The 20,778-nt window shown below is 40.2% G+C and overlaps 1 protein-coding gene across 5 annotated transcripts in view; it reads right to left on the reverse strand.

Moving 5' to 3' along the window:
* LOC122552183 (adhesion G protein-coupled receptor E3-like) overlaps positions 1-11,453 on the reverse strand; it is a 58,569-nt gene extending 47,116 nt beyond the window's left edge. For 4 of the 5 annotated variants that reach the window (XM_043694771.1, XM_043694768.1, XM_043694769.1 and 1 more), the window contains exons 1-5: positions 11,347-11,453; positions 7,632-7,724; positions 6,637-6,792; positions 5,014-5,091; positions 3,128-3,280 (exon numbers count right to left, since the gene is read on the reverse strand). In XM_043694771.1, coding sequence (XP_043550706.1) covers positions 3,128-3,280; positions 5,014-5,091; positions 6,637-6,792; positions 7,632-7,724; positions 11,347-11,380 — 514 coding nt within the window. In that variant the 5' untranslated portion in view covers positions 11,381-11,453. Of the gene's footprint in view, positions 1-3,127; positions 3,281-5,013; positions 5,092-6,636; positions 6,793-7,631; positions 7,725-8,448; positions 8,493-11,346 lie in introns of those variants that run through there. The other variant, XM_043694770.1, reaches the window with a different exon arrangement.
* Between the last annotated feature and the right edge of the window lie 9,325 nt (positions 11,454-20,778).

A 20,778-nucleotide genomic window follows, 5' to 3' on the forward strand; every position in this document is an offset into this window, starting at 1 on the left:
AGGATCCAAGGTGGGAGTGACATCTCTTGTTATGGAGAAGCCCAAGGAAGACCAAGAAACTGAGGGGTTAAATCAGAAATATCCTGCTTTTGTCCCAGACTGTGTGGTAACCAGATCCCACTATCATAAGTTACAGCATGAAATGAAAAGTAAAGAGAAAGATGAAGGAGTTGAGGTTTAATTAGCAGATACCCTGTTTGACTGAACAGGCAGAGGGTCAGACAGAAGAGTTTAATCCTGAAAGACTAAGAGGCTTGCAACAGCAAGACAATAGAAGATATATATGTGGATGCATACTCCAAAACGGAGGCAGAGATTTTCCAGAGGGTTGTTTTCTGAAAGATAGAATCCTAAGGTGGAAATGGAGACCACGGCAAGTTAGTGCAGAGGAGAAATGGGCCAAAGTGCACCAGATTGTGTTGCCGGTAGCATACATACAGGTGGTGTTACGGGTAGCACATGAACTAACTGTAGGAGGTCACCTAGGGGTACGAAGCACTCAGGCTAAGGTACTAATACATATTTATTGGCCTAGAATGCAAAAGGATGTGATTACCCTTTTCCATACGTGTCATACATGCCAAATGGTAGGTAAGCCACAGGCGGTAATAAAACCAGCACCTTTGTTGCCAATTCCCACATCTGAAGAACCTTTCACCAGGGTTATAATTGATTGTGTAGGTCCCCTCCCAAGAACCAAAAGCGGGAACCAGTACTTGCTAACCCTAATGAATGTGTCCACCAGATTTCCGGAGGCAATTCCATTATGGAGTATCAAGGCAAAAAGGGTAGTAGAGGAGTTAGTAGCTTTCTTCACACAGTATGGGCTACCCAGAGAGATTCAATCAGACCAAGGGTCAAATTTTACTGCGAGGCTGTTGAAGGGAGTTATGGATAGCTTAGGTATAAAGCACTTTAAGTCCAGTGCGTATCATCCTGAATCCCAGGGAGCTTTAGAAAGGTGGCATCAGACCTTAAAGATCATGTTGAGAGCATACTGTCAGGATTAGCCGAATTATTGGGATAAAGGTATCTCATTCGTATTGTTTGCCATTAGAGATGCCCCAAATGAATCTACACAGTTCACTCCCTTGGAGTTAATATTTGGGCACGAAGCGCGAGGCTCTTTGAAATTGATTAAAGAAAAATTGACAGAACCAAAATTGGAGATGTCACACATAGATGATGTATTGGATATGATGGAGAAACTAAATCGAGTAGATGAGTTCGCTAAACAGCACCTAAAGAGGGCACAGTATAGAATGAAGCAGGTGGTAGGTAACAGTCTGAGACTCGGATGTTTGCCTGAGGGGATGACGTGTTAGTGCTGTTACTAGTGATAAAGGAGTTCTTCAAAGCCAGGTTTAGTGGTCCCTATCAAATTGAGAAAAAGTTGTCAGGTGAACTATCTAGTAAAGATATCAGATGAAAAAATTGGTATCGGATATGTAATATGAACATACTGAAACCATATTATACTTGAGAGAAAGAACTGAAGAAACAGGTGTTAGTTACTGCCCCACAGAGTGAGGAATCAAATCCAGATGATGTGGATTTTGATGTGCCTCGACGATGACATCATCGATCCAAGCCAGAGCAAGTGAAGTTCGCCGATCGTCTTAGTTCCCAAACCAGACGGGATCAACTATTCTGCGTGATTATCAGAAGGTCAATGCCATTACAAAATCAGACTCATATCCAATTCCTAGATTGGAGGTCTGTATCGAGAAAGTTGGACAAACTAGTTACATCACCAAGTTGGACTTAATGCGTGGTTACTGGCAGGTACCTTTATCAGAGAGTCGGTGAAGGAAAATTCTGCGTTTGTAATCCCAAATGAGCTATATCAGTTTAAAGTGATGCCCTTTGGAATTAAGAATGCCCCCCCGCCATATTCCAAAGATTCATGAACAGAGTTGTGACTGGGTAACAAACTGTGCAGTCTATTTGGACGATGTAGTGATCTTTAGTAAGTTCTGGAAAGATCACATGGCACAGTTGGCAGAGCTCTTTGAAAGACTGAGAAGCAAAACTGGTAATAAACTTAAATTGAACCGAATTCGTGAAAGCAAAGGTGACATTCTTGGTACATAACATCGGTCATGGAAGGTTGACCCCACTCAAAGACAAAAGAGGAATTTCCGCGACAAACCTTGAAGAAAGAGCTGTTTCAATTCTTAGGACTCAGCAGATTCTATCAGAAGTTTGTTCTAAACTTCAACAACGTAGTGGTTCCATTAACTGATTTGAAGAACAACAAGGTTTCACTAGACAGACCATGACAGGAGGCATTCGACCATTTGTAAGCCATATTAATCACCTAATTTAACTCTTTTAGCTCCGGTATCAAACTAATGAACATAGGGTGCATCCCTGCCAAAGCCAATATAGTTTGCCTTAAGTGCAGCATGCAGAGCTGAATATAAGATTCCAGGGGGGGCCTAACACGCATGTTGTGCTTTGTACCATCTCTCCAAGAGTTTTGAATTTTAGCTGTCTTGAGGTTAATTCCAACATTCCATTAAACTCTTCTTATTACCCACGTTTACATAACCCTGATAACCAAACATAACATCCACGGGTCTCTCTTCTGCTGGCCTGCCATTTTCTAGCATTGTGCCTCACAGTGAAGCTATGCTAGTTGTCTTTATGCCAATAGTTTCCATCACCATAACAAACTGTATTTTCTTTAAAATTAAAAACACATCTTCCTGATTAATTGCCTTTAAAGAAACCAATAGGTTGACATTAAGATTGCAGTGAGCTCCATAGGACAAAACGTAAGAAATACGGGCAGGAGTAGGTCATACAGCACATCAGATTCACTCAACAACATCTGACCGAAATTCTACATCAGCTCCACCTTCCCTCACTACCCCCATACTCATTGACTGTCTTCCTGTCCAACAATCCATCTATCACAGTCTTGATCCAATGAACTTCTGCAGCCCCTGGGGAGAAAGAATTCCAAAGATTCACAGATCTTGGAGTGAAAAGATTTCTCCTCATCTTAGTCCAACATGGTCAAACTCCACATCCTGGGACAGTGACAATCCGTGCTCTATCACAAACATTCTTGACAGTTTTTGTTTCTGAAATAAATAGAATTCAGAATTGTCCTACTTACCTAGGCACCTCTGTGAACCTACATCCATCTGCATTTTGATTGATTGAGACACTTGCCTACATTTGCAATCGAGATAATTAGGGGTATCAAAACATCGTCTACTTATAGTACACCAGTTAATCTTAACGTCTTCTTGCAGATCACAAGTCCACTCTGAAAAGAAGAAGAAAAGCTAGTGTCACAAAGAGTGTTTTCATCTTCTGGTAAATTGCAGCACACAGCGATTATTTTTAATCTGAGTTTAAAGAGTGGGATTGACAATCAGTAACTTTTATTGATCCAATTTAGAAAACAATATAGTAACTCAGAAAGACCAGCCATATGAACACCAAAGCAACAAAAGCAGGTCAGAGACTGGGTATTTTAGGATGTGGAGTTCACCTCCTGACTCCATAATGCCTCAGTGACCATCCAGAGTGCACAAATCAGGAGTGGGAGGGACTATGTTCCACTTGATATATTTTTCATTAGATGGTTGAGCTTTGATTTGCTATATATGACCAACTCCACCACATGGCAGTGACACCAAATCATCACTGTTGATGCCATTTTCTATGATAATGCTCTCTGCTGCTTGCTGAGTTTGTTGCTCTCTGCAGCCCTACGGCATTTGTCAAAGCCGGAAAGAGAGCGCAGAGGAGACTTACTGGAATGGTGCCATGGGATGAGGGAGTCATGTGCACGGACAGATGAGTAAAATTACACAGTGAAGGTTCAGTGGATATTTAATTACGGGTGTACAAAATCATGATGGATTAACAATGGGAAAATCTTTCCACCAGAAGGGTTGGTATTCAGAAGATGAAAATTTAAGGTACTCCATAATAGGGCCAGAGAGGAGATGAAGAAAAATTTTTCACGCATTGATTTGGAATGATCTGGAACATGCTGCCTTAAAGTAGGATGGAAGCTGACTCAGTAGTAACTTTCATAAGGTAATTCAATGAATACTCTCAATACTGGCTGAAGTCTTGTCCAAACCAACATTCATCCCTCAATTAATGCCACAACCGATAATCTGATCATTATCAAATTTCTGCTTGTGCGAGTTTGTTGTGCACAAATGGGCCATAATGTTTTCTGCAACGCAGCCCTCTGGAGTGTTTATTGGTTAGAATGCTTTTTGGGCCTCCCTGAGGTTGCTACATAGATGTCACATGCAAACAAGGGCCAGCAGTAGACCATTTGCTTCTTCAAGGCTACTCTACCATTTAATAAGATGATAGCTGATCTGATTGAAGCATTCTCATTTTTTAAGAGTTTATGTTAACATTCACTGCTCAATGGCTCTTTCTAGATCCCTTCCTGGCGCTGAAGCCGACCTGTATCCTGCATTTATTCTCTGCCAACCAGAATAGAGTTACCAACCATCCAGAATTGCCAAAAAGTTTCCAGGAAATTAAAATTATTCTCCACACCTCTGCACATGACACAGAGTAAAATTAAGGAGACCAAAAAAACAAATGTATTCTGTCAGATTATTTGAATGAGTGCATTTATTAGGTGTAAACAATAGTTGTTAGCAACATCAGCATTTATTGCTCATCCCTAACTTTGCTTGAGAAAGTGATAGTGGTGAACTGTCTCCTCATACCCTGGTTAGCTTTAGAGCCACAAAGGGCACTGCATGTATTTTTTTCTCTCAAGGACATATATGAGCCAGGTGCTTTTTGTTAACATGGTGTAATGGTTGCCCTTGCTGAAATTAGTATTTTTCTTTAATTCCAAAGTTACGTAATTGCTGGGATTTGAACTGCTGCCCATAAATCATTGATCTGGATTACTAATTCAGCAGCATGACCACAGTTTATTTGACACCGACATCCACAGTTAGCTACTTTAAGAAGGGCAGAAAGACATGAGACCCATTATTAACAATAACTCACCAATGCAGAACCTTCTCCTGTCAAAATAGTATCCTGGTGGACAAAATTTAGTATTGTTGATGTAACGCTGGTCAATCTCTGCAGAAAGAATTAAATACTTGAAAATAGTCCTCTGGTATAATTGTTTTGCTGAAAAGAGGGTTTTGTTAGAGAGAATAAATGTTTGGAAAATTTGTTTTTTGGGGGAGGGGACTTGTGGGTGGCATTCAGGATTAACCTTACATTACCGGCACAGCAACATACAGCAAGATATTCTGGTCTTCTGATGGACTAAGTGCATTTTAACAAGAGAGGACCTGCTTTGGGCCCTGCAAAGGTGACATTCAGCTTTTTGATGTACCATTTGTGTTTACAGCTGCTTATTTTCTTCATGACCAGGACTTGTGTCCCTTGTGAATAAAAGTATGCAGGGTTTGCAACACACCAGTCAAATTTACTCATATCATTTCTGCCTTAGCTGCTTTATCCAAGCCACTTTATCTCTCCTGCAGACACAGCATAAGAGGTGCAGAATGGAATATGGATTTAAAAGCGATGTGACAGGATCCTCCACTGTGCAGTTATTGATTTTAGACAATTTAAAAGTCCAGCAAATGGTCTTTCAATAATATCACCTCTCTTTATCCCAAATTTTAATGGTCATGGACCCAAGTAGTCCAACCTTTTCTCATAAGCTACCCTTGCATCCCATAAATAAGTTGAGTAAACCTTCTCTGAACTGATTCTAATGCAATTAGATTCTGTAGTGATTGGAACCAGGTGGATCTTATTGACCATGAGATTCTTGACTGGAGTTATTAACCTGTGCTAATCAGAGAGCCCTGAATGATACATATAAATAGGGTACCCACAGTCTCCTGACTTGAGGGATTGACTCTGAGCTGGCTGGCCATGTCTGGTGTACTGTGAACATATAAATGAAGTGTGACTTGCTGATGGAATATCAGCCTCTGTATAGCTATTTCTGGTCGATTTACAAATAAGGTGGCAAAAGCTTGTGAACAGTACTCCAGATGTGATCTCATCAAAACAGTGTTCAACTAGAGCAAAATAACCCTACTTTTACATTCCATTCCTCTTGCAATAGTGTTAAAGGTGCTATATAAATATAAGCAGTTGTTGTCAGGGATAGTATTAGGGCATGAAAACATTGCTGCTGTATCCGTCTGTTTCAGAACTTTGTTTCATGGTCCTCTCTCTATTTTCCCATTCACGACAGACACATGAACAAACAACTAACTGAATTAGGAACAGAAGTAGGCCATTCAGCCATTCAAGTTTGCTTCACCATTTGATAAAATCCTGGCTGATCCGATTGTGGCCTCAAATTCACTATCTTATCCAGCCCCAATAACTTCTGACACTCCCTTGTCAATCATGGATTTCTCTTAACTCAGTCTTTTAAAAATGCTCAGTTACTCGACTTACTGGGGAAACGGAGTTAAGTGCAATCTTAGTTACGTTAGCCACTCTTTTGGCCAACCCTCACTGTTCCATACCCCTGCCAATTCACTCCCCCTCTTTCCAAGTGCTCAAGAAAAATCACAAAGAGAACGGATTCACTCAAACAACATTTCAGAATTAACTCACAGAGAAGTATAACGTGTGATTCCTTGCTATTACCTCTGCAGCTTGGTGATGAACTGGAAAGTTCCGCTAAAAAGGAATTCTCTTTTTTGACACATTGACAGTGCAAACCCACAGGTGCATCTTGACAATTTGCAGCCCCTGAACAGTCTTTGATTTGAATAACTCGATCCATGTCACAGTGGTCATAATCTGAAATATAGGCAAGTGTTAGAAAAACATTTTAATTACATCAATTAAGATGTTCAAATATAAGACAGTGAATATTTTTTTGTTTGGAGTTTGGAGGTGGTGGGAGTCAGGATATCGAAGGGAGATGGGAAATATTATTTTAAACTGGTATCAATTGCTAAACTGTATAAAACTTCCACAATTCCTGGAGTTTGCAAAACTGGATAAGTTGCAGGCTGATTGTCTCTCTGAGCCTCCTGGCCATTTTCATAACCTCTTCTGCCTCTGCATAGCAACCATTGACAGAAATTTGATATCTCGCGAAGGATGGTGAGACAAGTGTCTGAAAACGGCAGGAAATCCCAACCCCATAATCTTACAGTATAGTGACATATCCCCTTTGTACAGGTTCAGAAAGCATCAGCATCTGGTGACAACACAAGTTTTACTCAAAATCCATCTAGAGTTTAGAACAAGCTCTAGCTAAGTAATTCTAGAATCTTATGAAAGACAAAACATGTTAGACAGAGTAATATGTGATGTCAATCCAGTAGTAACATGGTTTTGCAGAAATTAAGCACATGGTTAAAGCTAACACTCCAGTCCCTTGCTGAAGAGTTGTTTCCAGGTGCCTTATTTAACTGATGTCCATTCTGCTCCCTCAGGTGTGCTAAAAACAAGTTATCTGCTCATTACCTCACTGTTGTTTATAGAAGCTTGATGCAGCCAAATTGCCTATATTATAACAGTTCTCACATATAATAATAAATATGAAAAATTAGTTATTTGACTATAAAATGTTTTGGGACACCGTGAGTCTGTGAAGGCTGCTTGGCTTTCTTTTGTGGTTAGGGACTCACCAATACAGATCATGTTGTTTTGAAAGTAGACAGAAGGTGAGCAGTTATCACTGCCAATGATAAATTGATTCATTAACCTCCCAAAGTAGCTCACTGTGAAAAAAAGAAACATTTGATTACTCATTATGAAATAGTTGTTGTTCAGTTTGCTGCGTGAAGAGGATTTGTTTTGTTAATCAGGTTAGTTTAATTTGTCACAGGTAACCAGTGCCATGGTGAGTGCCAAGCACTGCTGACAGAGGGGAATGAAGATACAGGAAAGCACAGGGCACAAGGGATGGCCAGCTACTTCTTCGAGTCTGATGCCCACCGTTATCTTGGCATACATGAAAACTGCATATCCCCTCATCACCACCCACAGTTTCCTTCAGTCTCTGCAATGTGTAGAGACCTCAACTGTAAAGAGTCAACGGGTAAGGCATGTGGGATGGCCAGTTTTGTCCTAGACTGTACAGAGATACACAGAGACATTACAAATGCAATTGGCTTTGTCAAGTTAAATTCATCTGTCCATCATTTACTCAATGCATTTAGTCTCAACATGGCAAAACACCATGTACATATTATTCCATCCACAGAATCACGCAATGTTTAAACCACAAATAGTCTCCTAGATCTGTGCTGGTTTCACCTCAGAAGCAACTAATTTCAGTCCCCATGACACCAATTCACCACAACCATGCAAATTTACTTATTTTCAAATAAATGTTCAATTCCTTTTTGAAAGCTGCAATTGAATCTGCCTCCACTTAACAAGCAGGCAGTGCATTTCAAATCTTCATCACCTCCTGTGTAAAAAAAGCTTTGCCTTAGTCACCATTGCCTCAGATCAATGCCAGCTCCCTCTCCAGTGCAGCCAATAGATAATTTCTCCTGATCTGCTCTGTCCAGACCTATCATGGTTTATGCAGCTGGGATCTAGCTGCACAATTTTCGTGTTAATGTGCGTGGTTACAACATAAGAACCCAGCACTTCAGGTACTATTAATGAGCCAAGTTAATTGTTCAATCATCAACAAAGCCTTAGAGTATTTCACCTGGTTGACTCTGCAATGGGGAAGGAAATTTCAACATCAACAGACACATCTCACCTGTTCTCCAAATGTACATTTATTACTGCCTCACCTGAATAAAGCTATTAATCAATCACTAGTCAACTGACAAACACAATTTGAGCCCAGGTTAGTCACGCAATGGCTATCAGAACTTCCACACAGACCAAATCATCAAATATAATTCACATAAAATAGACAAGCCCAAAACCATCACCTGCCTGTTCAGCATTTAGATCATTGGTCTGTGATTCCATCAATTCAGGGCAAAAAAGTTTAGTTGGGTTATGATTGTGGCACACAAATTCCCAATTGTATTCCATGATGGTCGTTCACCACCATGTCATTAATACAGTAAATTGTCCCAAGGCAATTTACAGGATTGATTATCGTACAAAATTTGACAGTGAGCTATGTCTGGAGATTTTAGCACAGGTGATCAAAAGCCTGGTCAAAGAGGTAATAAATGTAACAGAGATTCGTAAACTGTGGGTCTATATGCCTTAGTGGGGTTGTGAGCCAAAACATTGGGTTCTAAACCTCTGAGGCAGCAATGGCTGGCATGAAGCTAGGACCAAGCCTGGCTCACTTAAATACTCAATTTTTAAAAACAAAATAGGGGTATGGCCTAAAAAGCCAATGAATAGACGACTTCACCTCATATGTAGCCCAAATCACTTCCTCTTCCTAACACCACAACCCAACACTACTGCCATCCTGTTACTCTCACGGGTCTCTCTCTCTCTCTCTCTCTCTCTCTCCCTCTCCCCGCCATTCCCTCAAAACAGCACTATTTTACGAGGTCCTTGAAGGAGGATGGAGAGGTATGGAGGGATTTCGAGAGCTAAGTAGCTGAAAACAAGACAGCAGATCAATGATTTTAGAGATAACCTACAGGCTAGAATTGGAGGAGCACAGTGACCTCCAAAGGCTGCAAAGCTAGATATGTTCTGAAAGGGCTTCAGGACCCTGCAACAACTTTGTGATGATATCACAGAGCTATACATCATTCAGCATAAATAGCACAGTGTAGGCAGAACTGGAACACAGTTGACCAAACTCAACTGTACCACACTATATTCAAGACGACATAATCAGCATAGACAAGAATACACAAAGATGATGGATTTAGTCCTTAGCTAATGTGACTATAAAGCTGAGCATAGTATACCAATGACCATCATGTACTGCAGTATTTAGTATTAATCTATCATAAATAGTTCTGTTTAAGCCCAAAGATAATTCATGGCTTTGCCTTCTCTTTGACCAGTTTCTACAGGAAAGACTTTAGAATGATAGGGAGAAGAAGAGTAAGAGACTTGTACTTAAAGCACTGTCAAGCTGTGAGGCAGTAAGCAAAATCTTGATGGGTGAAAGGGACTTGATGTGGAACATGCCTTCAAAGAGATTAAAGGTTTGGGTAGAATAGCTTCCCCTATTAGATCAATACTTTATTCATCCAAATTTTACAGTGTAAGAGGTCACTGCCTCAATAGTTATTTAATCCAAGTCCTTATATTAAGTTCGTCTTAAATTTAAAACAAACTGTGCCTATGCTGAGAGTGACTCACACAAAGAACACACTGTGACAGGGCTGTGTCGGCCAACTCTGTAAGACATTGTCATTCTGTGCATCAATCTGCCATACATGACGTTTGTAAACCTTGCACTTGACATGCTGGTCCAAAGTTTATCATGATTCAAATTCAGGCCGCAGCACACTTTACAATGAACTGGGACTGTTCAATTCTGAGGACTGAGAGTGTAATGTGAAGCCATTTAATCATCAAGTAGTATTCAAATCTAATGCTTTTCAGAAGACCAATATACTGCAAATGCTTTACACCCAACAGAGTATTTTTGAAGTGCAGTCAATGTTGAATGTACAAAACAAACATCACATCTTGCACACAAGAGCTTACAAGCAGCAATCTGAAGATGACAAATACATTGATTTTTGTTAGTCATGTTGACAATAGATATAAAATGGTTCAAGATGTCAGGGAGATCTCCTCTCCTCTACAAAGAGGAAAGGGAAGGCTCAGCATTTTCAACAAACTCAGACTGTAGGACATTCCTCGCCTTACTATGTCAGCCTATGCAGTGAGCTTAACAGGAAAATTTGATACAGGTGTTCACAGTCATGACAGGTCTGGACTGAGTAACTAAGGAGAAACTCTCACATTAGTGCAATAATTAAGAACAAGAGAACGCTATTTTAAGGTGACTGGAAAAGAAGCAAAGGTGATGTATGAGGGCAAATGTTTTAATTCAGTGAGTTGTCACTGATTAGACACATTAGTGTCGACTTGCCAGGGATGGTTAATGCAAAAAAGAGCCCTTTTTTCCTTCCAAAGTCCAGCAAAAGCATTAGGGTCAGGCTTCCTGATGACCTGAAAGTTGGGAAAATGGCAATAATGAGAGCCTGCCTATAGTAAACCTTTGTGCTCCCCACCCTCCAACACAATGAAAAGGCTCTTTAAAAAAATCAGTGAGAATGATTCACAGGTATTTGAGAGGTTAGGACAGGGGAAACAGGGTTGTACACTGGGACTAACTGGTTAACTTTTTCAAAGAGCTCTTACAGTCACCACTGACTGAATGTCTTTTGTGCAACATCATTTCTGCTTTCATGACTCCAGCTCTAAATGTCAACCACTTACCTAAGATCAGATACGTTGAGGTTAGTAATGCCATGGTTTTCCAAGATGTTGTCTGTCTGGATATGACCCTCCAGATAGCATGTCACACTCTTCAACGCCTCTGTACAGCTCTGTGTCACTCTTTAGAAGTGGGACATAACCAGTCGGGAGCTGCATTCTTATAGTCACAGGACACAAGTAGGGAAATGGATGATTGCTTTCAGGGAGTTCCCAAGTCAGTTAGAAATGCTTAATCATTGCACTGGTTTGATGCTTGTTCAGTTTGAAAACGTGTTGAAACAAGCAGACTTAAGCAGCAGCTGAGCTGAAGGAGAGAATCCAAAGTAAATTTGTTTGATGGCCAGACACAATTATATCTGACTGAGAGATATTATCAGAACACTTGCATTGTTGCCTTGATGTCACATTTTATGGATTAGAAAAAGGGATGATAACTCTTCGTTGTGAACTCACACAACCCTGTAGAGGACCTCTGAACTTGATTATAAATGCTGCTTTTGGTTTGAGGACCAGGTTTTAATGACTGTGACCATCACTGTTTGCAATATGGCTGAGATGATAAACTATTTGAATGTGCCATTAGATTTCTTTTAATAATGAAAATGATAGGCCTTCGATGTACTCATCTTAAAGTATGACTTAAGGATGGCTTTACTGATAAAGGTATAGTTCAAAAAAGAGCAGTTAGCAAAATATAAGGGCAAAAAGAATTTATTTAGTTTTACGTAAGAATTCTTTTTAACCAAAGCTGAAACTTACTCCTTTTCCATCAAACTAATATGGTTTATCATCTTTACATTTACTTTTTGAATTTGTTTATATATAATTCACGTAAATTGGTAGCTCAAACACGCATAAACATGTTCAAGAAGAACGGATACTTAAATAATAGTGCGCAGATTCCTCAAGAACAAACCACGATAAGCAGATCAAACACAGCCAGAAACCCTAACCACCTTACCATACATCAAAGAAGTTTCAGAAATGACAGCCAGACTACTAAGACCCCTCGGAATCCTAGTAGCACACAAACCCACCACCACTCTCAAACAAAAACTAACAAATGTAAAAGATCCAGTACAACCCATGGACAAAACAAATGTCATCTACAAAATTCCATGCAAGGACTGCCACAAACACTACGTAGGACAAACAGGAAGAAAGTTATCCACCAGGATACACGAACACCAGCTAGCCACAAAAAGACACGACCCTCTCTCGGGTCCACAACGCCATAAACAAACGCATAGATCTAGATGCCATCTATCAACCCCTCAGAAAACGATCAGGAAATGACATCACCACAAACTCCAGTAACCCCATTCATGAGAAATATATAAATAGAAAGCAGGAGACAACAGCTTTGCTTTACTTGGAGGTCGCCACTGATGATGTTACCTAGCCAGGTAATGAAACGTCTGGATATCAAACCTACAGCTCAGCGAGCAAACCTACACCCTAAACGCATAAACATATGCGCATTCCAATCATTTAATCTGAATTATCAACATCCTTTCTCCCCAGCACTCCACCTTCCCCATCTCCCCCCTCCACAACTATTGCGGACCTGCTACCTCCTCAGTTAGCACTGCTGCCTCACAGCACTAGGCACTAGGGTTTGAGTCCAGCCTCGGGTGACTGTCTATGTGAAGTTTGCATGTTCTCCCTGCACGGGTTTCCTCTGGATGCTCCCATTTTCTACCACAATTCAAAGATGTGCAAGTTAGGTGAATTGGTCATGCTAAATTGCCCATAGTGTTCAGGGATGCGTGGGTTAGCTGCATTAGTCAGGGGTAAACGTAGAGTGGAGGGCGAATGGATCTGGGTGCCTCTTCGGAGGGTCGGTGTAGAATTGTTGGGTCAAATGGCCTGTTTCCATACTGTAGAGATTCCATGAAATTCCACACTTCACTTCAGCTCTGATGAACAGTCATCCAGACTCGAAAAGTTAGCTTGCTTTCTCTCCACTGATACTGCTTGACTCGTTGCGATCTCCAGCATATTTTGTTCACAGCTCAAGTTTAAAAAAGGTTATTGAATTAAAAATTACAAAAACTTAATTGTGTGATCAATACTGCATTTTTGCAGTAATTAATGTTTCCATAATGCAGATATTCCATATTCCAACTGTAAGTGATTTCACCATCATCTTCCATAGATCTTCCCTTAAGGGTCCATTGGGAGATCAGCATGGACATCTACACAACTGGCAAAACATTAGGTTATTGTTGGTGCTACAGAGGAACTTCAGTAACTAAACCCCATCTAGCTGATCTCTGGGTGTATTGTCAATTCAGGCAGAGCTGTGCCTAAGGTGTGTGAAGCCTGGGGTGAAAGGAAGCCATTAGGCTGATTGTGCCTGCACTGATTCTGTTACTGAGTGCTAATCTCCTTCTATTCTTCCACACCATTTCAATCCAAATAATTATTAGGGATACGTGACAAATGAGGTTTAAAGCAGAGAATTGTGAGATGATGCACTTTGATCGGTAGAATATTGATAGACAATATAAAATGGGGATATAATTTGGGGCGGCATGGTGGCACAGTGGTTAGCACTGCTGCCTCACAGCACCAGAGACCCGGGTTCAATTCCCAACTCAGGTGACTGACTGTGTGGAGTTTGCACATTCTCCCCGTGTCTGCGTGGGTTTCCTCCGGGTGCTCCGGTTTCCTCCCACAGTCCAAAGATGTGCAGGCCAGGTGAATTGGCCATGCTAAATTGCCCGTAGTGTTAGGTAAGGGGTAAAGGTATGGGTGGGTTGCGCTTCGGCGGGGCGGTGTGGACTTGTTGGGCCGAAGGGCCTGTTTCCACACTGTAAGTAATCTAATCTAATCTAATCTAATCTAAATTCTAAATGCTCTCAGCTTTATTAATAGGGGCATGGAATACAAGAGCAGGGAGGTGATGTACAACACACTTGGCAGACCTCAGCTCGAGTTTCATGTACAGTTGTGAACAACACACTGGAGGAAAAATGTGAATGCATTGGAGAAAATGCAGAGCGATTTACAAGAATGGTTCCAGGAGTGAGATAATTCAGTTACAAAGATAGATTGAAGAAGTTGAGACTGTTCTAATTCAAGGCTGAGAGGAGATTTGATAGAAGTTTTCAAAATCATGAGCCAGCTGGATAAAGTAGAAAACCAATGAAAGGACACAGATTTAAAGAGAGATTAACACCAACAGTGTGGATCCTGCACTGAGTCAGGTTCATGAAGACTTTTCAAACTACCCACCTTGCCTGAGTTGTGCTGACCCTCAGGTTAAACCATCATCAGTCATCTCTCTCTAATGACACAGCAGCCCGATAAGTCAAGTAGGATTATGGTGACTTTACCATTTTTGTCAGAATATGGAAGACACTGCCTAAAAGTGTGGAGAAGGCAGTTTCAACTGGAACATTCAATAGGGAATTGGATAAGTATTTATTTGATTAGAAATGTTCAGTTCTATCAAAAACCACATCCATCTGAAGGAAAGAAGAAAAAATCTCCAGTCAGAAAATATAGTGTATCTTTAAATATTCAACATTTTGCAAGTACACAGAGCCAGTTAGATGCTGAGAGAGCAGTAGGCAACAGCAACTTAAAGGTAAGGTGAAAATTCTTAGATTTAAAGAAAACTTTTATGCTGAGAAACTGAAAGACTTAATTGCAATATTTAACAAACATATCATTCAAAATGATTAGGGAAATCTGTGAAAATGTTATTTAGAAAAAGGATATCACTAAAAGGCAGTGTAATTTAGAATTGCTGAATCACAGAGATCTACAGTACAGAAAAGGTCCTTTGGTCCATCGCACCCATGCCATCAAAAACAACTACAACTATTCTAATTTCAATTTCCAGCATAGCATTGTCTGCCTTGACCTCATAAATCACATCGAAGTACTTCTTAAATATTATGAGGGTTTCTGCTACTACCACCCTCTTAGGCAATGAGTTCCAGATTCCTGCCAATCTCTGGGTAAAAAAGTTTTCCTCACATCTCGTCTAAACCTTCCTCCCTTACCTTAATTGTATGCCCCCTGGTCAGTGATCCCTCCATCAAGTTTCTTCCTGCCTACCCGATCTATGCTCTCATAATTATATACATCTCAATCATGTCCCCAATCAGAATCCTATTTTCCAAGGAAAACAAACCTAGACTATACAATCTCTTTTCATAACTGAAACTCTCCAGTCCAGGCACACCCTGGTAATCCTCTGTACACTCTCGTGCTATTATATCCCTCTTATAACGTGGTTTCCAGACTGCACACAATATGCTGGCTAAATTGTTTAATTAGAGTGAGAAAAGTGAAAGCTGAAAAGTTTATTAAAAATCACTGTGTTGAGGAAAAAGCTAATTTTTTGTGCAACCAGAAGTATTGTTAAAAACACGTTAACAGCATCTTTTTCATTCCAAAACAGTGCAAACATCATTTAGAAGAAACTAAAAAGGCATAAATTATTCATATTGTTTCTAAGCATGAAAAATGCAAAGGAGGGAAAAATTGCAGGAATTAATAGTCTTTGCCTCCTTCTTAGAAAAGATAAAAATATAACATTTTTCATTTTGAATTATTTAACAATCTTTATGATTCAAAAATAATTTTTGAACACAAATTCTAAAATATTAGAAACCTTTCAACTTCAACAATAATCAAAGGGAAATTCTGAAAAATAAAACAAATAAGTGGAAGTTTAAATTTTTCATTAAATTCAACTTCATTATCAGTTCATTAAACATAATATTAATATACTATTTTTGAAAACTTGCTGATGAAAATGACATTTAATATAATTGCAGTGAATATACAACTCAAAATCTGAACAGCACAAACGACTCCATAAATTAACAATTAGAAAATTCCTTCAACAGCTTTCAAGTAAATCATTAAAGAGAAACAATAGCAATTAAACACAATGATAGTGGAAAAAGAGGCTATACTTCTAAGCAACATCTCCAAGGTCTCTGAAGAATGCTCACCAAACCAAAGAGAAAAAGAGCACCATTCAAGATTAATTATGTTGGCGCAAATCTTCATGACTGAGATCAGAAGATACCACTAGTTCACAAGTTTGGAGGAATTATTCAATTGTCTTCCAAAAGGAGATGAATCTTCAAAGTCTGACCTTTCGATACCTTTGACACCACAACCAGCAGGAGTTAGTATTGCATATTTGCGAGTCAATTTGACTGTTTAGAAGCAGTACCAAAATAGCTCAATCAGCTTGACTGTCTATGATTTCACCTAATAAAATGATGATGTTATCCAAAAGTATGAGAGAGAATGGAAAGATCACACGTAAATTTACATCATCACCTCAAAAGGAGAAGATTACTTTTTTTTCCAGAAGCATAGCTATCTTTCTCTGAAACTATCTGAGGAAATTATGGATCTTCTAAAAGATATAAATGTTCAATAGCATCATCAATGTCAAAGGCTTAGGGTTAGGACATCCTCTGCAAAAGGTGTCTGGGAAATTAAAATCCACCAAGATTTCAAAATAGTCATAAACTGAACCTAAATGTTTCATCTCCAAGCAGCAGACATAAACTAATCAAATCATCCGTCATTTCTGAAGTCAAAAACACAGGGAGAGGTGGGGTAGTGGTAAACCTACTTTACTAAATTGGAACAGCTGCATGAAGAATTTAATAACCATAGGAAAAAAGGTTCAGGGAGGATGTTGTATAAGATAACTAGTACCTTAAAGGGTTAAATGGCAACACAAGAAAAGCTAGGCGAATCAGGATATATAGCACTGTTCCTGTAAGAAGCTAATCAGTTGTGTACCAACTGTTCCAGTATTGCAGTACCAGTTGCAAGTGCTAAGTTCAATGTAGCTAACAAGAATGTGTCTTCCTGTTAAGTAGAGTCTAATGTCTCACAAGAAACAATCTTGTACCTCAGGTGTAATATAAGTAGCTATTAAATTCCAAATAATAAGCTGTTTATCAATATTCAGCCTTACTTTTTGTTGAAAACTTGGCGCACGCATCGTTCCCCATATGGTAACATTAACTTATACTAATACTGATAAGGAGGCTTGATAGCAGCAAGTTTACTTATAGCAGATGATTCTAGTGAACACAGACAACACACACCATTCTGATAAAGCAGAAGATTTCACCATTTACACCGATGGACAATCACAAAATATTTTATAAATAGACAGTAACATAAGGACATACACCATATATTTTATATATGAACAGTTACAATTTATTGAAAAGATTGGTATAGATGTGGAGTCCCCTGTTTCATCATATTCCCAGTCCTGTTTGATCCAGCACTGTGTAGCACAACTTATGTCATTAATTTTCTCCTCACCACTATAATCAATTGATGTAACCCTGTTATAGCTCATATTCATTATATATGCTGTGTTCATTGCAAATATTTCCTACACCAAGCTGTTTTTATGTGAGATCTTCAAGGTTTTGTCTTCCTGTTTAGGTGGCTTTAAAGTATGCTGAGAATGTCACCATTGAAAGAGGAGGAAGAGGTTGTTGTGATGTCTGGGTCAAGTTGCATCACCAAGAAGAGATTAACCAATGATTCATTTAAGTTACCATTCATAAGACTTGATGGAAAATTGGCTGCCACAATTTACAGTGACTGTGTTTCCAAATATTTCACTGACTGAGAATGTCCTGAGGGAATGAAGGATGTTACAAAATGCCTCCCTATTTTTCATACACTTGTCTTATTGAAACCACACCTGGACCAAAATGCAGCTATGTATCATCTTGCAGGTCCTTCCAGTAATTACTGCACCCCTAACCTGTAATATCTTTCATCCCACATCATAACACATGCTGCAACTGACCTGACTCATATTGTTGAATAGAAGTGTCTGCATGGATTTCCTCTCCTAAACAATCATACTAGGTAACACTGTATTTTCAATCCCTTTATCTCATAGACGCAGGGAGAGATGGTAGCCAGTAATGTCACTAGACTAGTAATGCCGAACTCTGGAGTAATGCTTGAGGACAAGCAGCTGGTTGAATTAAAATCAATTGATAATATCTGGAATTTAAAGCTAGCCTCGGCAATGGTGAGCATGACACTATCATAAATTGTCATAAAGACCCACCCGATTAACTAATGATTTTTTTAGGGAAAGAAATCCTGCATTTTTAACTTGCCTTTAAGTGATTCCATCTTTAAGGATTTTAGGTGAGGTGTAAATGCAACTTTGCAACTCTGCCTGAGTGTTGTTCTGCTGTAGGTCTGCATGTTACAAACACAGAAATCTGTTGGTTTGTAGTGATGTCTGCTTCATAACTTATACTGTGTTTCAACTAAACTGGTCCACAAAGTAAATCAGTCTCTAATGAGTGACTGACTGTTAGACCATTACCATAAACATGATAAATCTGCCATACATTTGGAACAATATCGCATTCCTTTCCTGTTGCTAGGTCAAATCCTACATCTCCCCTCCTAACAGCACTGTGGCTGTACCTATACCCAAAGGATCGCAATGGTTCAAGAAGGTAGCTCACACCACATTCTCAAAGGCAATAAATGCTGCCCGAGCCAACGATGCCAACATCCCATGAACATATAATTTTAAAAAACTCTCGTCTGGCCTACATGTGATTCCAGACCCACAGCAATGTGGTTGACTTTTAACTGCCCTCGGGAATAATCTGGAAAGCCACTCAGTTAAAGGCAATTAGTGACTAGCACAAAATTCTAGCCTTACCAGTGATGCTCACATCCCACAAAAGAATTGCTTAAGAAGTGAGAACTGGAAGTCAAATTAGGTAGATCAAGACATGGCATTAGGAATTGGGTAGCTTCATCCACTGAGGTCAATGATAGGACATCAAGCAAGCTGTCTAAATGCCAGTTGATCAGCCAATGCCTGTTTTGTGCCCCCAGCAATATTGAAATTAACACCCAATATTTACACACATTACACAACTCATCTGGACTGGCTTTTATACATCAACACTAACAAATTCCTCAAACAAGTGAACAGCTGAATTATATTTGCTCTAGATGTTCAGCAAAACTGCAAACTTAAAATTCTTATCCTTATTTTCAACCCCTTCCATGAACTTGCTCCTCCCTATATCTGTAAGTTGCTCCTGTCCACAATTCTCAGAATCTCTGCTCTCCTCTCGCTGAACTTTCTTGGCATTCCCAGATTTAATCACATCACTACTGACAGCTGTGCCTCCAGTTGCCTGAGAACTAAGCTCGAGATATCCTTCAGTGGCCTTCTGCATGATTTCTCCTTAAAACCTTTCCCTTTATTGAAGCATTTGGTCATGACTCATTAGGTAATGACTTATTAGGACTCACACTGCCTCTATCAATTTTTTAAAAATTCATTCACAAGATGAGGGTATCACTGCTCAGGTCAGCATTTATTGTAGGAACATAAAAACAGGAGGCCGTCAGTCAGCCCTTAGATCCTGTTCCACCATTCAATGAGATGATGGCTGATCTTCGGTGTAACTCCATATACCTGCCTTTGAACCATACCTCTAATGTCTTTGCCTAACAAGAATTTATCCATTAGGAGAAAGTGAGGACCGCAGATGCTGGAGATCAGAGCTGAAAATGTGTTGCTGGAAAAGCGCAGCATCCAAGGAGCAGGAGAATCGACGTTTCGGGCATGAGCCCTTCTTCAGGAATGAGGAAAGTGTGCCAAGCAGGCTAAGATAAAAGGTAAGGAGGAGGGACTTGGGGGAGGGGCGTTGGAAATGCGATAGGTGGAAGGAGGTTAAAGGGAGGGTGATAGGCCGGAGTGGGGGTGGGAGCGGGAGGTCAGGAAGAAGATTGCAGGTTAGGAAGGTGGCGTTTCAGAGAACACCTCTCGGACACCCGGATCAACCAACCAACCCAACCACCCCGTGGCTCAACAATTCAACTCCTCCTCCCACTCCACCAAGGACATGCAGGTCCTTGGACTCCTCCATCGCCAGACCATAGCAACACGGCGGCTGGAGGAAGAGCACCTCATGTTCTGCCTAGGAACCCTCCAACCACAAGGGATGAACTCAGATTTCTCCAGTTTCCTCATTTCCCCTCCCCCCACCTTGTCTCAGTCCCAACCCTCGAACTCAACACCACCTTCCTAACCTGCAATCTTCTTCCTGACCTCTCCGCCCCCACCCCCACTCCGGCCTATCACCCTCCCTTTAACCTCCTTCCACCTATCGCATTTCCAACGCCCCTCCCCCAAGTCCCTCCTCCTTACCTTTTATCTTAGCCTGCTTGGCACACTTTCCTCATTCCTGAAGAAGGGCTCATGCCCGAAACGTCGATTCTCCTGCTCCTTGGATGCTGCCTGATCTGCTGCGCTTTTCCAGCAACACATTTTCAGCAAGAATTTATCTAACTCAGATTTACAATTAACAACTGATCCAGCATCCATTGTCATTTGTGGAAGAGAGCTCCAAACCTGTACCACCCTTT

The sequence above is a fragment of the Chiloscyllium plagiosum genome, chromosome 8, assembly GCF_004010195.1.
Source record: "Chiloscyllium plagiosum isolate BGI_BamShark_2017 chromosome 8, ASM401019v2, whole genome shotgun sequence".
NCBI classification, from domain to species: domain Eukaryota; kingdom Metazoa; phylum Chordata; class Chondrichthyes; order Orectolobiformes; family Hemiscylliidae; genus Chiloscyllium; species Chiloscyllium plagiosum.